At 39.0% G+C, this 19,951-nt stretch overlaps 1 protein-coding gene across 1 annotated transcript in view; it reads left to right on the top strand.

Annotated features, from left to right (window-relative positions):
• The window catches only part of LOC121443097 (histone lysine demethylase PHF8-like), a 107,417-nt gene extending 101,100 nt beyond the window's left edge, over window positions 1–6,317 (top strand). Inside the window, exons 20-22 of the mRNA XM_041644783.1 lie at window positions 108–217; window positions 4,520–4,853; window positions 5,625–6,317. Of these exons, the coding sequence (XP_041500717.1) occupies window positions 108–217; window positions 4,520–4,853; window positions 5,625–5,713 (533 nt within the window). The 3' untranslated portion in view covers window positions 5,714–6,317. The remainder of the gene's footprint in view (window positions 1–107; window positions 218–4,519; window positions 4,854–5,624) is intronic.
• The last annotated feature ends 13,634 nt before the right edge of the window (window positions 6,318–19,951 follow it).

Genomic DNA, 19,951 nt, shown 5'->3' on the forward strand with positions numbered 1-19,951 from the left:
GTTTTGTGAAAAGCTAGAAGCAGGAAGACCAATACAACCACCTTTTGGGTAGTCAAAAGTTAGAGAATATAATTAGCAAGTAGATAAGCATCCTTTTTCCCTTGCAGCCCGTGTGACTCCAACTCTGCCCAAGCAGGACCGTCCAGTTCGTGAGGGGACCCGGGTTGCCTCCATTGAGACAGGTTTGGCTGCAGCAGCTGCAAAGCTTGCCCAGCAGGTAAGTGTTGATACCCAACCCGTGGCCTTGCTACTGATGATTTAAAGCCTCAAAATTCTGACCTTTAGGCTGGTACGATCCTGCTGTTATGGATAACCTTTGATCTTTATTTCTGGCAGTATCCCAGACTCTCTTATATCCTTTACATCCCAGCTCTATGACAAGCTACTTTCGTAGGTTACATAGTTGACATGATTAAGGATGAAAAAGGGGCCAGAAAAGTATGCTTGTTGGTATCACTTACCCTTCTAAGTATATAAAACCCTGCAGATAGAGGAGGAGGGAGAGTCAGTTTTCTATACAGGTATGGTCCCTGGTAGGCTACCTATGCCCCATAGAAGACCCCATACCTATGTATAATGGACAGCATTAATTTGACTGAGTAGGTTATTTAAAAAATGAAAATAATATGAAGTTGGGAGGGAAACATGATTGGGGAGAATCTGAGAGGCTTTGGAGGTAGGGGAGTTAGGGGTTAATATGATCAAAATACATTGCATACATGTGTAAAATAACCACTAAAAATATATATTGGAAAAAAATCCTCAGCTGGAAAAGACTAGATCTGTCATTTGCCTTTAGATTTAGTCCTGAGGAAGTGACTCAGTTGAGTACACTTAAGTTTTGAGTCATCCACCATTATTGAAATTTGGCCCTTTATAAAGAGTTTTTTCTTATACCCTTTATCAAACATGATTACCAGGATCCTCACCCCCTGCTTCTCAAGAGAACAACAGTCACCATTTTTCATACTAAAAGGTCACCTTTACTGAATCAATTTTACTTCATAACATTTAGTTTACAATGTGCTTTAGCGTGTAGTATGCTCAGAAACCCTAAGAGTATTTGGAGGTGAAGTTTTTGCTTCTTTAGCAGTATCCACATAGTTCTTCATGCCATATCCTATTGCTTAGAGCACTATTGAGCATCTGCTTAATGTTAAGTGTACCTATGTACAATGTCTATATAATATGCCCAAGAGTCTTGTTCAATAGATGATATTTTCATCATTTTACAGGTGACGAATATGAGGCTCACTTTAAGTGACTAGTCCAGGATAAGACAGCCAGTAAATGGAGGAGACAAGATTCAAACTCATATCCTATAACTTCAGATTTCATGCTACTTGACTTTTCAGTAAAGTGTAATAGTTAAATGCTTATATATTTAAGTAATTATATCCTATATAAGTGAAATTTAAGAATTGTTTTATATGATATTCTGATATATAATATTTCTGAAAATGCCTTAAAGACTGTTAATTGGGAGCCAGCAGAGATCAAGCAGGACAAATGGCTCTTTGACTAAAATTTCCCCCTGTCATTTATCAGTACCACATAAGATGTAACTTATAAATAAAGGCTTTCTATTGTGTTAAACAAACAGATGAAAGTGTGACGCTACTCCTAGTGATTTCTAAGGAGTAACTACTATTTTGGTTGATGGAATTACTTCAAAGACGAGGCTTTAAAGTTGGGGGTGGTATTAGAGGTTGAATTTTTTTGGTTTTTCGGGTTGTTTGGGGGGTGACAGGGAAGCATTCCCGGGAAATATTGCTTCTTGATATATCACATAAAGTTATCTTTGTTTCATAGTGACTTTTCTCTAATCTTCTGGGTGCCATAAAGTATACATCCTTTGTCAACTGTACTCCACTACAGTGTTCATGATTTATCCCTCATACCAGATTACCTCATGCTTAGCCTAAGTTTATGGGGTAGCATAAAGCATTTCCTCTGCCTATTCACATCACTTACCACTACTTTATTTCTTTGATCTTCATCTGTACTTTGTATAGCATTATCTCATGGTACTTATAATCATAGGGATATTTTACGTCCTTAAATATTAAAAGTAGGGATGCATTTAATTTAAGTTTTTTGTTTTAATAACCACACATGATAAATCAGTGTTGGAGTGACTGGGGAGGGGACTTTTCTGAATTGGCGACTTCATGTTGGGAGATGAGTATAATAAGTAATAGTTAAGAAGTGGATTCTGGGACCTGAAAGATGTATCTGTGAGTAAAGGTACTTGCCACCAAGCATGATGACCTAAATTTGATTCCAGGACACTCAGGGTACAAAAAGAGAACGTATTCCTGAAAGTTGTCCTCTGACCTTAACACTTGTGTCATGGCACCACACATGTGTGCATGTGCATGCACAAACATACACAAACAAATGTAAAAAAATAACAGATTTTGGAACAGCTGTCCTAGCTTTACTACTTGGACAAGTTAATTTCTTTTTGTCTCAACTGTTTCATGAGCTTTGTTTAGGATTAAGTGAGGGTATGTATCTGTGTATGTATGTATGCGTATGTATGTCTGCCTGTCCTCCTTAGAATGACACTTGATATTAATTAAGAATGGCATGTTTGCCTTCAATCTTTAATCATTATGGGTTGGCTATGTGTAAGTAGCCACATAGTGAAATACCATGAATATCAATCAGGCAAAAAGTTTTAATTTGGTGGGGACCTTGATAGTAGATTTTTCAACAAAGAACTTGGCAACGTGAAAATGCTGCTATCATAATAAGGTAGTCCACTTGCCACTTACATGCAAAAGAGGATAGCAGCAATAGTGGGAAAATTTAAGCAAAGTAATTTAGATATGAAGACATAATTTATGGAGTCAGACCAGAGAACAAGTGAACAGAATTCTTTTTAGTTTTTCAAGATAGGGTTTCTTTATGTAACATTCCCAGCTGTCCTGGAACTCTATATAGACCAGGCTGGCCTTGAACTCACAGACATCTGCCTGCTGGGATTAAAGGCATGTGCCACCAGAATTCATTCTTAATATGGGTGAGAAAAGAGATTTCTGGTAAGGGTGTGGCTGAACAGAGCAAATTCTGAATCTCAACTTGAAAACTTAATTGGATCTGCAATTTTAGGAAAAATAACTTAGGACTGGAGAGATGGTTCAGTAGTTAAAAGCACTGACTGCTTTTCCAGAGGACCTGGGTTCAATTCCCAGCACTCAGATGGTGGCTCACAACCATCTGTAACTGTAGTTCTAGAGGAATTGGCACACTCACACACACATACATGCAGGCAAAACACAAATGTACATAAACAAAAGGAAAATAACCAAGCCTTTTTGCCCTAGTTTCTTTATCCTTAGAATGGGAGTATAATTCTTCTCATCCTTAAAAGTATTGAGTAATTAAGGAACAGTGCCTGACATAACACTGACAATGTCATGTCAGAGAACAATGACTAATATCATTAGTCTCATGCTCTAGAAGTTTCTCTGGTAACCATAGCATAGCAAATCTTCTGAAGGCAGGTCTAGGCTTTTGTTGCCAAGAGAAAGCTAAGAAATATATTCATAGAATTGGTATGTGTGGCTGAGTAGTATGTCAGAAAGTAAATTCATTCACATGTTCTCAGCCTCATCTTCCAGGTTCTCAGGACTCCACATGCCCATTATCCAGATATCTACTACACAGTGGATAGTAGATCCATAGAGCAATAAGTGGATGAAATACAAGATATGGAAGAAGTGGCACAACTTCATGTTTATTTATTTCATCCAAATTGAGTTATTTGGATTCAGTGACTTAAAAGATTGTCAAGTCCTCTGTTCAAAGAAAAAGATCGGCAAAAGGAAAAAAAGATATTATAAGAAATAGAGAATAATAATTAATTCCTTGCTGAGTTCCTTTCATGTATTAAATATTTTTGTCATTATGTAAGCTTTCTAACAACTCTGAAAAAAAGCACACAAGGCAGCTGATATTCAGAAAGGTTAGTAACTTTAATCAAAGTCATCCAATTTAGAAAATAGAAGTCTGGGTTTACTCAGGTTTGCCTTATCCCAAAGCTAACACTTTACTCTCAGTTCATTTTGAGCTAACTACTTTTCTATGAGGGTTTGGGCTTAACTTACTTAATGTCCTTGCACTTCTGTTTTGTTGTTTGTAAAATGAAGACTGTTAAGAGAATTAAATAAGAATATAAAGTAAACAAAGTATCCAAAGTGCTAGTATAAATTTAGTTATTAGTAATACCCAGAGCTCACCAAAACCCAAGTCTTTAAAATCATTTACAGATTTTCTTTCCATTGTAGTATTAAGTGGTAGTGATGAGTTAAGGATAGATGATGCCAAGAAAATCACTGTAGATCCTAGAAGCGCTTTTGTTGCAGGTCCATACAAGATAGATTTAGAAGGAATGAGGAAGAAGTGGCAGGATGCAGAAACTTATTGACCATTGTCTCCTTACTTTCTGAGAAATTTTTCTTTTTGTTTTCTTCACTCTTTAATCTCCCCTCTGACTTGGCTTGTATTTCAGGAGCTGCAAAAGGCCCAAAAGAAGAAATCTATCAAGAAGAAGCCTTTGATGAAGGAGGCAGAGCAGCCTCGCCCTCAAGATTCCAATGTTGTTGTGACAGTGTCTGCACCCACCCTGGCTACTATGCCCCAACCTCTCACCTCCTCACCCCAGCCACCTCCTGAGCCTAAACAAGAGGCTCTGTCAGGAAGTCTTGCTGACCATGAGTACACTGCTCGCCCCAACGCCTTTGGCATGGCTCAGGCAAATCGAAGCACCACACCCATGGCCCCTGGAGTCTTCCTGACCCAGAGGCGTCCTTCAGTTGGCTCCCAGAGCAATCAGGCAGGACAAGGTACATGACCCAAATGGGGATTAAAATGAGCAATCTTAAAACTCCCTGTTCTAAATCAGGAAGGACCACTGAAAGCCAAACTTCAGGTGCTTATATTTAAGTTTAATAGGTCATGGAGAGGTGACCATAGTGGAGGTTGGATTGGAAGTAGGTAGTCTGTACATCCATAGATTCAGGAAAGAATGGAGAAACACAAACATAGGACCTCAGATCAGAGTAATGAGAGAGATGATAAGATATAAGAAATGATTTGATGTGGAGAGACAGAGGCATGAGAGAGAATTCAAACCCTTCTTTTCCTTTCATTGGCCAGAGCCCAATCCCAAGAATATGGATGTAGTTCCAGGATACTAAGTTTTCTATGATATTTATGAGTGACTCGAATGGGAGTTTCTAATGAAAGAAGACCCTGAGGATGGAACCTTCAGGAACACTGAACTGTAGTTACTAATCCTGGTGGTTAGGATAATGTGAATGACATGGAAGCACATTGACATCCTTACAGAATTTTCTAAAGAAAATGATTTAAACTCAGAGTCAGTGGGGGGGGGGGGCAGAAAACTAGAACTATAGTGTTTATGGCTGCTGCAGCGATCCAAAAAAGAACCAAGCATATGGCATTGAATAGAAAGAGTTAAGGAGGACTCCTTGACCAATATGGCATAAGGATGAAGAACCTTTGTTGAGAGAAACAAATAAGGGGATGATGCAAGAACAGTTTGTGCTAAAGTTGCTCATAAAGCTTCTGTGTACTTTGCCCCTCCTTTACAGGAAAGCGTCCTAAAAAGGGCCTGGCCACAGCAAAGCAGAGACTCGGCCGCATCCTGAAAATCCACAGAAACGGCAAGTTACTTCTGTGAGCCAAGCCCCGTCGTGTCCTACTTCACCCCTTTCACCCCCATTGCCTTCTTCGTTGTCAACTCGGGGCACTTCTGGATCCTATGAGCCCCGGACAAGGTGCATTGTCCTGCTTCATTGGGACTGACCAAAGGCATGGACTATCCCCAACTTCCTTTCTCACTTCTGCTATGAGTATCCTGCCTTCCTTTTCCATACCCATGAATAGCAGCAAGTAAATGGGAGAGGTTTCTAACTGACAAGAATCTTTTCCTGCTCCTCCCACATAATTTCCCTTCCTATTGGAATTGGAATGTATGATGAGGAGCAGCATAAAGGAAGTCTGGGCCCTTCAGTTTCCCTGCCATGAAATGCTCAACATTTGCTCCAACTCCAGCCCTGTCTCTAAGCCCGCCCACCTCCACCCATTTTTTCCTACCCCTTCCTCCCAATCCAGTAGGTATGCCCTACCTTCAGTCTTGTTTCTGAAAGAAGGTTGTGGTCTTTATCTCCTTTTGCCTCTTTTCATGAGGAAAATGGAGAGGACCTTTATTGCCCTATTATGGGCCATCTCCAGATCTGGCCTAGAAAAGCTGACTTTATCAGTCTTTGGGGAAAAAAAGGAGATTCCTGTTACTTTTCAAGATGAGGAAGAAGACAGATGCCCAAGCCTTTGATCGTGACTGTTGCCTAGCTCACCAGAAGAGACTACTTTTGTCTGATTGCACATGAAACCCCATGATGATCTTCAGGAATTTGCCTATATTTTGAGGGCCTGTAGAACATTATCCCCATAGCTATAACTGGGTTCCAGCAGGTACAAACCCAATTCCTAGAAATCCAAAGTACCTGTCATATTGATAACTCTGGCTCTGTAGCCTGCTCCTGCCACCTATACCACAAAGCACAGCCTGAACCTTCTGGAGAGGGTATGGTGAAACAACCTAACCCTGCAGGGTCATTTATCAGGAATCTCCATGCTTCTTTCTCCATCTGAGGTTTAGTCTGAAGAAGACTTCAGGACTCAAATCTTGACCCGCAGACCTTTACTTTTGCAGACCACAGCATAGTGCAAGTAGGCTATTCAAGTCTGAATTTAGAAACGATGCCCATCTGTGAAGTAGCAGATCTTCTGATCCACTTTTTTTCTCCTTTGCGATAGTCACCATTTTCCAGACAGTGCCCCCACCTCCCGTTTGTCTTGCCTTACTGGCAATCTGGACTTGATGGAGACTGCCCCCTCCGAACAACCCTTTTTGGCACTGCCCAAGTGGGAGTGTCCTCTACCTTCCACTTGTCCTCACCCCAGCTTGCCTAGTGCTTCTGGGGAATTTAACAGCTATGATACAGACCACAGGGAATATGTGAGGCCTCTATGTTATCTTTATGTTTGTACTTCTTTCTTTTTTCTGTAGATCCACCCCCTCATCCTTCATGGAATCAGGGGTACTTTAGCATATTTGCTTTTTCTACCTTGGGGACTCCAGGGGCCAAGCAGTCCTCCTTTAGTCACACCAAAGGCAAAAGGCCTGGCTACCTCCCCCTTAGCAGTGAGGTCCCTACTCCCCTCCTTTCTACTCAGCTTTGCTTGTCTTGGAGATTTCAAGGCAGTAGTGGGGAATTAAGAGGGAAGCAGGAGAAGCCTCTGACCCTATGTGGGCAACTTCCTGACTAAAGGCTGACTGTTGTCACCAAAAACAGGTCCCTAGCCCTTTCACCCATTAAAACTCCCTCTTGATCTTTCAAAGGCAGCTAATTGCTAGCACCCTCTCCCCACCCATTCCAGGCCTCTTTTCCCTGTTTCTTTGTTAGAAGGTTCTGTGGAGCTGAAACCCAGCCTCTGATGGGGTTTGTTTAGTTTAGTTGGGTTCTCAGAGTCTCCTGTTGTTTTGTATTGTTTCCAATGAAAAGCAAGTTTACCCTCAGAGTTATGCTTTTCCAAAGAAGCTAGTGTGTTTTTGTTGTTGTTATTGTTGTTGTTGTTTTGTTTTGTTTTTATGTTTCAGGTTCTAAGTGAAGTGAGGTGGAGAGGAGTTGGAAATAACCAAGGTTTAGAACATGGTGTGATAGTTACCTCTGATCTGCAATCCCAGCAGAGAGCTGGGGTAGGATAGGAGGGCAGAAAGAAGCGGATTTCTATTCACCTTTAATATATTTTTACAAAAAAGCAAACAATTTAAAAACAAACCCACCGCTTCTGTACATGTCTAAATATATTTTTAGAAGTGGGTAGGATTGTGATTTCTGATGCAGGGCCTTTTTATAAATAGGTTAGAGTAGCATCATCCAGATTTCTCTGTTGTTTGTTCCCCTTGTTTTTTCTTATGTTGTGTTACTAATGTAATTTATATATTTTTTAGATTTCCCTTTCCTGTAGAGATAAAAGTGATTTATCTTGGCAGTTTTGTTGCTTGATGTTATTATTGGTGGAGGTGGTGGTGGTTAAGATATGGGGTTCAGGAAGTTACTTTCCTTTTGTCTCTCATTCATTCAGCAACTTATTAGTGGGCATTTTCCTGGTACCCAACATTATACCTGAGATAAGAATTTGGCAAGATCCTGATCTCAAGGACACAGTTTAAACATAAAAAATGCATAATTAAAAGCAAAATAAGCAGAAAATAAAAGGCACAACATTTCAGTGGTCCTGAGAAGTTCAATGAGAAAGATTTCGATAGTTTTCATGAGCTACTTTTTATTAGCATATACTAATTATATATGATACTGTATTTTATGACATTCTCATACATGTATATAATATACTTTGATCATATTTATTCCCCCCCCATAACTCTTTATTACTCCCTTGCCATTCCTGCTAATCTCCTTCTTTCCAATCTTCTCTTCCATTATCATGTCTTTTTCTTTCTTTGTTGGCCACTGATTTTAACCAGGACTGCTTACAGAAGCATGGGAGGGAGATTATTTACTAGAACATGAGTACCTTACCAGTTAAGAAAGTATCTCTTTCTCCCCAACAACTGTCAACTGCATTCAAATCCTTAGTGATGGATGGGTCCTTGTGGTCCCCTCCCTTCTCCATGACAGAATGCTGACAAGCCCAATCCTTTGCAGGTCTTCTGCTTGATAAACAGCTGCTGAGAGTTCAAGTGCCACAGCTATGTCATATCTGTTAGGAACTATTCCACAACAATTCACTGCTTCCTCCAGGTCATATGAATTCCTTCCTCCCCTCTTCCATATTATTCCCTTCATCTTATAAATGTCCATTTATATACCCTTAGGCATATAGATGTCCTATTTAGGTTCAGCTTTCAATAGTCTTATTCTCAGCATGTTGATCAGTTATGAGAACAAGGTAACCCCTACTCTATTATTTCATGGTCTATTTTTTCACTGGTTACAGCTATGCTCTTATTTCTGTGACTGGAAATGTTTTCTCTGATACCTCCCCAGCACTTGTGATATAAATAATCTTGATTGATTACTGTGCTTAAGTGCAAATGGAGGAATATAATCATAAGAGCTAACAAGTATTACTCTTAGTGCTTTATGTATATTGACTTATTCCATACATACTGTATCAGTTTGCCTTCTGTTGATGTGGTAGAAACTGTTTCCAAAAGGAACTTGGAGAGGAAAGGGTTTATTTGGCTTATTAAGGGAAGCCAGGGTAGGAACCTGGAGGTAGGAACTAAAGGAAAGGCCATTGAGGAATGCTGCTTACTGGCTTGCTTTCCATGGCTTGCTCATCCTGCTTTCATCTAGAACCCAGGGACACATGCCCAGGGATGGCACTGCCCATATCAGTTATTAATCAAGAAAATGCCCTGCAAACTTACATGCAGGCCAATCTGATGGAGGATTTTTATCAGTTGAAGTTCCCTGTTCTCAGATGACCCTGGCTTCTGTCAAGTTGATGAAAAACCTACCAGCATAATTGACCTCTTTTCTGATTGATACACAAATATATCATTATTAAGCCATAACATTCCCTTTTGTTTATTCCCAAGATCTCATGTTTATCATAATATAAAACCAAGTATAACTTTAAAAATCCCATAATCTTTAAATTTTCAACACTTTAAAAGTCCATGTTCTCTTTAAAATATAGTCTCTCAAATCTGGGCTCATGTAAAATCAAAATCTGAGAGGGAAGAACCACAATAGACACTATAAAATAAAAGCAAAGCCAACATCCAGCAGTATAAATCAAATTTTGTAGTCCAGTGTTCCACATCTGTGATTCAGCCACAATCTTCTGGGCCCCAAAGGGCTTGTGCAACTTCATTTTCCTGCCTGTCATCCACAGCATAATTAGCATGTCTCATAAATTCTGGCTAGCTCCAAGGCCACTCCTGGTATCTATTTCTGTCCTAGTTCTCCTATTGCTGTGATTAAGACTATGACCAAAACAACTTGAGAAATAAAGGGTTTATTTCAGCTTACAGGTATAGGTAATAGTCCATCACTGAGGGATGTCAAAGAGGGAACTTATGGCAGAATAAAGCAGAGGCCATGGAGGAACACTGCTCAACAATTGCTCCTCATGGCTTGCTCAGCCTGCAGTCTTAATACAAGTTAGGACCACATGCTGCAGGAATTGAGGTGTTACCATCCACTGTACGATGGGCCCTCCCACATCAATCATTAATTAAGAAAATGCTCCACAGGTTTGTCCATGGGCCATTCTAATGGACACAGTTCCTCATTTGAGATTTCCTCTTCCCAGATATGTCTAGTTTTGTTTTTGTTTTTTTGTCAAGTTGACAAAAACGAACATCAGCACTCTGAACCAACTTCCTCAATAAGAAAATAACAAAAGCTGAGAGGTGGTGGCACATGACTTTAATCCCAGCACTTGGGAGGCAGAGGCAGGTGGGCTCTAAAGCTACAGAGAAAACAAAAAGAAGAAAATAACAAAGTAACTTTTAAGCATCACAAATGTAGCCGGGTGGTGGTGGCGCAAACCTTTAATCCCAGCACTCGGGAGGCAGAGACAGGCAGATCTCTGTGAGTTCGAGACCAGCCTGGTCTACAAGAGCTAGATCCAGGACAGGCTCCAAAAACCACAGAGAAACCCTGTCTCGAAAAACCAAAAAGGAAAAAAAAAAGCATCACAAATGTAAGTTTTGGGACCAGCCTTGTTCTAGAAGCTGTATTCTTAACAACTTGTTCTACCACCTCTTATAGCCATTTGTTAATTGTTTGGTAGTATTGCGTTAGTTTGCCTAGTATATCATTTAATTTCCCTAACCATGTGATAATTAGCCCTAGTTTTCAGTTAACAAGACTGAAGTGGTCTTCCACAGAAGAATTTGTCTGATTCCAAAAATCATGTCCGTTTCTCCTTCACTGTGTTAGAAAATCATTTTGAGTCTCAAATCCAATAGATTTATTGATTACCTGTTGTGTGTCCAAGCTATAGCACAGAGAGTTGTATCCTGATGAATGCCTCCAGGGTGATCAGAGGCAGGTGGATCTTTGTGAGTTTAAGGCTAGGCTGGTTTACAGAGTGAGTTCCAGGACAGCCCAGGCTACACAGAGAAATCCTATCTCAAAAAAACAAAAAAACAAAAAACCTTGCTTCCAAATCACCAACACCCTGACTAAGTTCTTTGACCCGGGGCACACTTATTACTATCTGGACATCACCTAGTAAGGTAAGTTTTAAGCCTAGTATGGTGCTACACCACACTTTTAATCCCCATACTTGAAAGGCAGAGAGGTGTGCAGATCTCTGCATTCAAGGTCAGCCTGGGTTTCCCTAGCTAGTTCCAAACCAAACAGCTACATAGAGAGGCCCTATCTCAAAAAACTAATAAAAATTTGAACCCAATTTAAGATTTCTTTCATCTTCAAGGTTTCACATCTATAGGTCTGGAATGAAGCTCTTCAGGTTTGACACCTATTGTCCAAATGACTACTTTTAGTTCTCACAGATAGTTTTGGACAGAGAAACTTGAGATAGAGAAAATTCATGTCTGACACACAGGGAATGATGTCTTCTAATAGAAAGAAAACAAGATACTGGAAGATTTTAGAATCTCTGCAGGAGTAGTACACTAGTTTATTTTTGCTATTAACTCCCACTACCTCTGAAAGGGTAAACACTGTTACCAGCTTCATGTTAGAGAATAGAAATGAGATTTGATCGGCTTACTCTCTAGTACAAGCAGGAGATCCCTTCAGATCAGAGGCTTCTGTCTAAAAATGGAAGATGACAGTTTCCTTAATCTCAGTCTACTCTTTCCAGAACTGAGTTGAAGCATAAGTCTTTATGACTAAGCATTTTAGTAGAGTGTCTTAGGGAGAAGCATGTGTAAAGAAATTCAATATAACTGTAGCTGTAACTTCAAGGATAAGCAGAATCTCTATGAATATGTAGTTTGAGAAGGTATACAATCATAATTAGTTTTAGGACATAATACTTAATTTAAAACTTGAGATAATGGAAGATAAGTAATTTTAACATTTTTCAAAAGACCTGATTGTCCCATTAATGACAACCATTGGAAGATGACCCTATAATTACTATGGAAAATTAATTCAAACTCCTGCTCCTAAATCTTTTGGCTCAGATGGTTTTACTAGATAATTGTAAGAAATCTTTCAAAAAATTAACATTTCTACACCAGTTCTTTCAGAAAATAGAAAAGTAGTATTTTTCAATACACCCTGTTCAGCTAATAGTTACCAAAATCAGATAGTACAAGGAAATCTATATGGGCATATATTCTTCATAAAATATTAACAAATAGAATTCACCAGTATATTAAAAATACACCATGCATAAGTGGAGTACATTTAAAAGGTGCACAGTTGGTGTTTTAAAAATCATTCTAATCTACCATATAAGTAAATAAAAAATCACATTAATTTTGTTTTATAAATCAGTGCAGAAAATAGCATTCAACAAAATTCTGCACACATTCATAATAAAGGAGAATATCTGCCTTCACTTGGGCTTCTAAAACAAAATACTACAGAATAAGCAGTCTAAGCAGTTTTCAGGGTTCTGGAGGCCAGGAAGACAGAAGAGTTTGAGCATGATTGGTTTCTGGTAAGAACCATTGTTTGTTTTTATTGCTGTTTTAAATCATGCTCAATCAGTCATTGTAATGGAGTCACATAAATAATCTTAATTACAGAAAACAAAATTTTAATCACATAAACTATTTGTCATTTTTACCATCTCTTAATTCTATACAATAATGAAAAAGTATCAAACTTCTATATCCGTGCATATTCAAATATAAAGTAATATGAGGGGCTGGAAAAATGGCTCAGTGGTTAGGAACACTTGTTCTCTCTGAGGACCCAGATTCAATGCCCCAGTACCCACACAGTATCTAACAGCCACCCATAATTGCAGTTTCAGGGGATCTAATGCCCTCTTCTGACCTTTGAGAGCACCAAGCATGCACATGGTACACAGATATATATATTCAAGCAAAATACTTATACACGTAAAAATAAAAAAGTAATATGAGCAATATATAATACAAAAATATCTCTCAATTTCCATGGGCAACTATAGCGAATACTGTGCTAGAACTATAAACTGGAGCAAGAAAAGAAACAAAATTGATAACATATACACCATAAGGAAACAATACAGTTATTCAAGAATCAGCTGCAATACTGACTACTAAGCATGGGACCTGCCCTGAAGTATAGTTGATAATACTCAGGTCACTTATTAAAGAAAACTGATTGTCCCTTTTTCAGAAGCTGTCATTTGAAAAAAGCTTCTTGGCTAGGGGTGGAAATTTGTGAGAATGTCTCCTTCAAGCTGGGATTTTTGTCTGGATTGACTTTGTGCAAGACTTGGGCATGCTGTCACAGACTGTTTTTAATAAAGAGAGGATATGAAGTTAGGTGAGTATGGTGCAGGGAGGAGTTGGCAAAGAATATGATAGAAAAATATATGAAATTCATGAAAATGGGAGTGTATTAATAATGGTACTTCCTATTTGTATACATCATACATAAATATTTAATTTTAAATAATCTATTGCATGGTACTGGAGAAGTGGCTCAGACTCAAGAGTGCTTACTGCTTTTGCACAAGTATGTTTCTTTTCCAGCACCCATTACATCTGGTGGCTCACAACCGCCTATAACTCCAGCTTCGGGATCCTAAGGGTTTCTTTTGGTTTCTGTGAATGGACACACACATTTAAAAATATTTTTAAAAATTGTTGACATGACAGGCTGGAGAGATGGCTCAGTGGTTAAAAGCACTGGTTGTTTTTCCAAAGGTCCTGAGTTCAATTCCTGGCAACCACATAGTGACTCACAACCATCTGTAATGAGATCTGGCACCTTCTTCTGGCCTACAGGCAGTTACTGCATATATAATAAGTAAAAAAAAATTGTTGGCATGAGCCAAGTGTGGCAGCACATACCTTTATTCCTAACATGCAGGAGGCAGAGGCAGGTGGATCTCTTGAGTTTGAGGCCAGCCTGGTCTATAAATGAGTTTCAGGACAGCCAAGACTTTTACACAAGAAACTGTTTCAAGCCGGGCGATGGTGGCACATGCCTTTAATCCCAGCACTCGGGAGGCAGAGGCAGGCGGATCTCTGTGAGTTCGAGACCAGCCTGGTCTACAGAGCTAGTTCCAGGACAGGCTCCAAAAAGCCACAGAGAAACCCTGTCTCGAAAAAACCAAAAAAAAAAAAAGAAAGAAACTGTTTCAAAAAAAAAAAAAAACAAGTGTTGGCATGCATACTGACAGAAATCTGCCAAACATACACACACATAAAATATTTTAAGGGAATCTGCTGCATGCATGCTTACAGACAGGATCTGGAAGTTAATGAAAATTGTCTCATCAAATCAAGCACCTCTGCTGTTCAAATTTTGTACTCCAGAGCAGCAGAGTTATTTTTTGTTTTTTAGCTTGCAAGCTACTTTTTTGCTGTATCTTCATTTGGTGGTTTGATAGGTAGGGGTGAGGATATATGTGAGATTTCTTATAAGTGTACTAAACCTATCTGAAGGGTCCCACCTTCATAATATCGGCTAAACCTGATTACCTTATGAAGATCCCACCTTCTAAATCCATCATGGTATTTGAGATTTTAACTAATGAATTCGGGAGTAGGAGTACATAAACATTCGGTCTGTGACAACTTTCTAAACTTGGTAAGTATTTACAAAGGTATAACATTTAATATTCCCAAGATTAAACACAAGGATGGCTCTTATCACTGTTTGTATTCAGCTTACTATAGAAGCCAGACCAATTAGCGAAGCATAGTAAGTAAAAGGCATCCATATTGGAAAGGAAGAGATAAAGTTTTTAGTTGCAGATATAATGATGGTTGTATGCAATATTCTACAAAACTGAGATTCGACAAATAACTTTAGAAAGGCTGCAGTATACAAGATCACAGATAAAAGAACTGTATTTCTCTTAACTAGACCTTTATACTTTGAAGATGAAATTTAAGAAGTATATAAATGTGTTAATTGAACACAAAAAGTTTTCTAAAATGCATAATGAAACATAATCAGGTCTTATATGATGAAAATTCTGATGAAAGGTTTTTAAAATTCTAAAAACTAAGTTCATTGTTTAGAAGATAAGAATAGCAGTTCTGCTGGGCACTGGTGGCTCATGCCTTTAATCCCAGCACTCGGGAGGCAGAGGCAGGCGGATCTCTGCGAGTGCGAGGCCAGCCTGGTCTACAAGAGCTAGTGCCAGGACAGGCTCCAAAGCTGCAGAGAAACCCTGTCTTGAAAAACCAAAAAAAAAAAAAAAAAGAATAGCAGTTCTTCCAAGTTCATATATAAGCATAATGTGATTCTAATAAAAGTTTTCAGCATATTTGATATTCCCAAGATTATTCTGATGACTATGGAAAAGCAAAGGAATTATGGTAGCTATAGTGTGTTGAATGTTGATCTTCGAGAAGACTTGACTACATTTGCACCCCTATAGCCATTCTATCACATTCATTTTATTTAGTAAAATGTTCTTGGAAAATACAACTAAGCGAAAGATCACAAAAGGAAACCATCCTGGATCATCTGAATGACCCCCAAACCTAATGAAAATGCTTTTTATAAGAACCAGAGAAAACACAGACACAAAAGCCATGTGAAAATGGAATCAGAGATTGCAGTTATGCAGCCACAAGTCAGAGAACACCTGCTGCCTCAGTGACCAAGACTGATTTTAGTTAAAGGAAAAAGGAAAGAAAAGGACAAAGGTATAGAAGCAACAAAAAACACTTTTAAAGAGGGAGGTGCCGGAGTTATTAAATATAAGCAGAAAATGAACCCTGACCATGATGGCTCAAGTTTGATCCCCAGAACCCACAGGGTGGAAGAACTGATCTCCACAAGTTGTCCTCTGACTTCCAATTTCTGGAAGATTTCAAAACATCTAATATTGCTAACAAGTTTTTATTTTTTTAAGTTTTTCATACATTTCTCCTCCAATCTCTCCCACCTACCCAACCTAATTTTCTTTTTCTAACAAAAAACAAAAAAGCATGCATAAATACGGAGTTTGTTTTGTTTTGGCCAATTATTCTTTTTTTTTTTTTTTGGTTTTTCGAGACAGGGTTTCTCTGTGGTTTTGGAATGGCCAATTATTCTTCAGCATGAGGCCTGTCCCTGGAGAGTAGTTGATGTACCCAGTGTCACTCCATTGAAGAAAACCGACCTCCCTCTCCCAGGAGCTATCAATGGCAAATAGCTTCTTGTTGGAGGTGGGAATGGGATTTTGTGCTCACTTCCTTGTCTTCATATGCCATTGAAGACAACTGACTTCCCTCACCCAGGAGGTATTAATTACAAATAGCTTCTTGTTTGAGGGGGTAGGATTTTGTGCCCACTTTGCTGTCTGCATGTGAGGTGTGATGTTTGATTTTGTGCAGGTTTTATGCATGCTGTCATATTATCTGTAAGTTCATATTGCATCAACCCCATTGCGTATGAAAAAATGCCATTTCCTTGGTGGTATCCACCACCCCTGGCTCTTAAAATCTTTCTACTCCTCTCATCTGCACAGATCCTTGCATCTTGAAGGAAGGAGTATGATAAAGATAATTTACGGCTAAGTGCTCCAAAGTCTCTCAGGCTGCACATTGCCCAGTTATTATCTCACTTGTATTCTGAAATGGGCTGGCCAAGTGGCTTAAAGGTGCTTGGCACCAAGCCTGGTGACGTGATTTCCAGGACCCACTTAGAAGAGTAAACTGATTCCTACAAGTTGTTCTCTGACTTCCACTTACTGATGATTCCAAACTTAACTAATAAGTTCTTCGTGCCTGATAATGTTTAAGTTCTAAGAGCACATTTCTTTTTTTAAATAATTTATTTAACTTTATGTGTTTTTGATGTAAAGGTATCAGATTCCTTGGAACTGGAGTTACAGACAGTTGTGAGATGCCATGTGGGTGCTGGGACTTGAACCTGCGTTCTCTGGAAGAACAGCCAGTGCTCTTAACCACTAAGCCATCACACTAACCCCCAAGAGCACATTTCTTTAAAATAATACCATCATTTTCTTATTTCTCTTTTTAGAAGGATTGATTTCTGTTTTATATGTGTGAGTATCTACATGTATGCATATGTACCACCTGCATGACTAGAAACCAGAAGACATCAATTTTTACAGTGGTTTTAAGCTATGATGTGGGTACTAGGAACTAGACTATGATCCTCTGCAAGAGCAAGAGCACTGCACCATATGCTGATCCATCTTTCCATATTGTTGAGGAGGCCACTTGTTCATTCCTGGCTACTCAGATCCCTTGAATAATCACTCAGAAACTATATTATTTGCGATCCTGTTTGGCCAATAGCTTAAGCATATTTCTACTAGTTCTTATATCCTAAACTAACCCATCTCCATTAATCTGTGCATCACCACGAGGTAGTGGTCTACCAGCAAAGTTTCAGCAGGCTCTGGTAAAGGTATTTGTCTCCTGCGGGTTGACTATGTGGCTTCTCCTGACTCTGCCTACTCTCTCTACATCTCTTCCAGCCTGGCTTTATTCTGTTAAGCCATTGGCCGAAAGCAGCTTCTTTATTAACCAGTAAAATGAGCACATATACAGAAGGACTTCCCATATCATCTCCAGCCTTTCTTGTTCCTTTTTTAAAAGTAAATGTTGGTAACTTTTTGTGGTTGGTGTGCTGAGGCTAAAACCCAGGCACTCAACAAATACTACTCAAATGCACTGCCTACCACTAGGCCTCACCTCCGCCCCTGGTTGACTTTCTTAAAAAGTTATTTTAGTATATAGTTTCCTGAAAATTTCTTCCCATCTCTCTGTTTTTTTTAATATTTTTTATGGTTTATTTAACTTTATTTTATGTGCATTGATGTGAAGGTGTCAGATCCTCTGCAACTGGATCTTCAGACAGTTGTGAGCTGCCATGTGGGTGCTGGGAATTGAACCCGGGTCCCCTGGAAGAGCAATCAGTACTCTTAACCACTGAGCCAGCCCTCCAGCCCTAAGATTTATTCATTTATTTATTTATTATATATGCAGTATTCTGCCTGCATGTGTACCTGCTCCCCAGAAGAGGGCACTAGATCTCACATGGTTGCTGGGAATTGAACTCAGGACCTCTGGAAGAAGAAAGAGTCAGTGCTCTTAACCGCTGAGCCATTTCTCCAGGCCCCATCTCTCTGTTTTTCATGTTAGATATTGTCCCCAGATGCCTGATAATCTATTTGAATATGCCCACTTAATTTCTCATACTAAGGAATCCACAACTTCATTTATGCTTAGTTTCCTCCATTCCAGAGATGATCTGTTTTCCCTCTTGTAAGAATATTACTTATTCTTCTAGGGCATAGGTAATACACAAATCCCATATTTCACAGAGTAAGGAGGGGAGCTTGAAACCTAAGTGCTTTTTAAGCACACATTCTTTTGATCTTTGCATGTAGCCCTGCATTCACTGACACTTTTGGAAGTAGGTAACTGTCTCTTCTTGAAGTTGAAAAATCTCATTCTAAAACTTATAAGAAAGCCGGGCGGTGGTGGCGCACGCCTTTAATCCCAGCACTCGGGAGGCAGAGGCAGGCGGATCTCTGTGAGTTCGAGACCAGCCTGGTCTACAAGAGCTAGTTCCAGGACAGGAACCAAAAGCTACAGAGAAACCTTGTCTCAGAAAACCAAAAATAAATAAATTACATAGACGGATTCACTAGAATTGTGCTGAGAAAATTAAAGAATAGCACTGACATCTATATCAAGTGCTTTGATAACTAGATAAGTGTTTAGAAAAGGTCCAAGTTGGACCCTGTCTTAGCGGTTTTTGTTGCTATGATGAAATACCTGACCGTAAGCAACTTAGGGAGGAAAGGGCTTGTTTTAGCTTACAGTCATATGGTCACCTCTCAAGGAAGTCAAGGCAGGAACTAAAGCAGAGGCAATGGAGGAATGCTGCTTACTGTTTTGCTCCCATGGATTCAGCAGCCCAGGAGTGGCTGCTGATTTGGTCTCTCTCACATTTAATCATCAATCAGGAAAATACATCACAAGCCAATCTAGTGGTGACATAATCTCAATCGAAGTTCTTTCTTCCCAAATGACTCTAGCTTGTGTCAAGTCAACATAAAACAATCACAGACCTCTACCTCATATTATGCACAAAAATTAACTAAGATGGGAATCATGTAATTTGGTATCTGACCTAAAATATTAAATTCATATGAAAACATCTGAATAAATTGTATATTTACTTTGTTTTTGGCAATGGATTCCCACATGACAAAAATATCAGTGACGAAATTAATAAATTGGACTTCATCAAAATAATTTTGTGCATCAAAGAATGTTATGACGAAAGTGAAAAATGCAACTTAAAAGTTTGAAAGTAGTATGTGGAAATGAGCTAATACACAAGATATATAAAGACCTTTTATGATTTGACAGGGAATTTTTCAATTAAAAGATGAACAAATGAAGACCCATTTTCCCAAAGATATATTCTACAGGGATATGAAAAGATGCTCAACATCATTAGTATGGAAATAAAAGTAAAAACTGCAATGGCTTGCTACTTCACAGTGTATCAGGTCAAATGGACAAGATCAGTTAACATTCCAGTAGGAAGGGAAGTAGAAAAAGACAAGATCTCCTGAGTAAATGGGAAGCATGGGAACCTTGAGAGGGGGTTGAGGGGAGGAGAGAGGCAGTAAGGGGGTTGAGAAAAATATAGAGCTCTATATATAAAGAAACAACAAACATTTTAATAGGAAACACTAATTGGACACAGTTACAAAAAAATGGTATAGGACATGAGTAGGAAAGGAACTGGAG

This window comes from Microtus oregoni, unplaced genomic scaffold, assembly GCF_018167655.1.
Source record: "Microtus oregoni isolate MIOR12 unplaced genomic scaffold, Mior012 000099F_ref0000060, whole genome shotgun sequence".
Lineage (NCBI taxonomy): Eukaryota > Metazoa > Chordata > Mammalia > Rodentia > Cricetidae > Microtus > Microtus oregoni.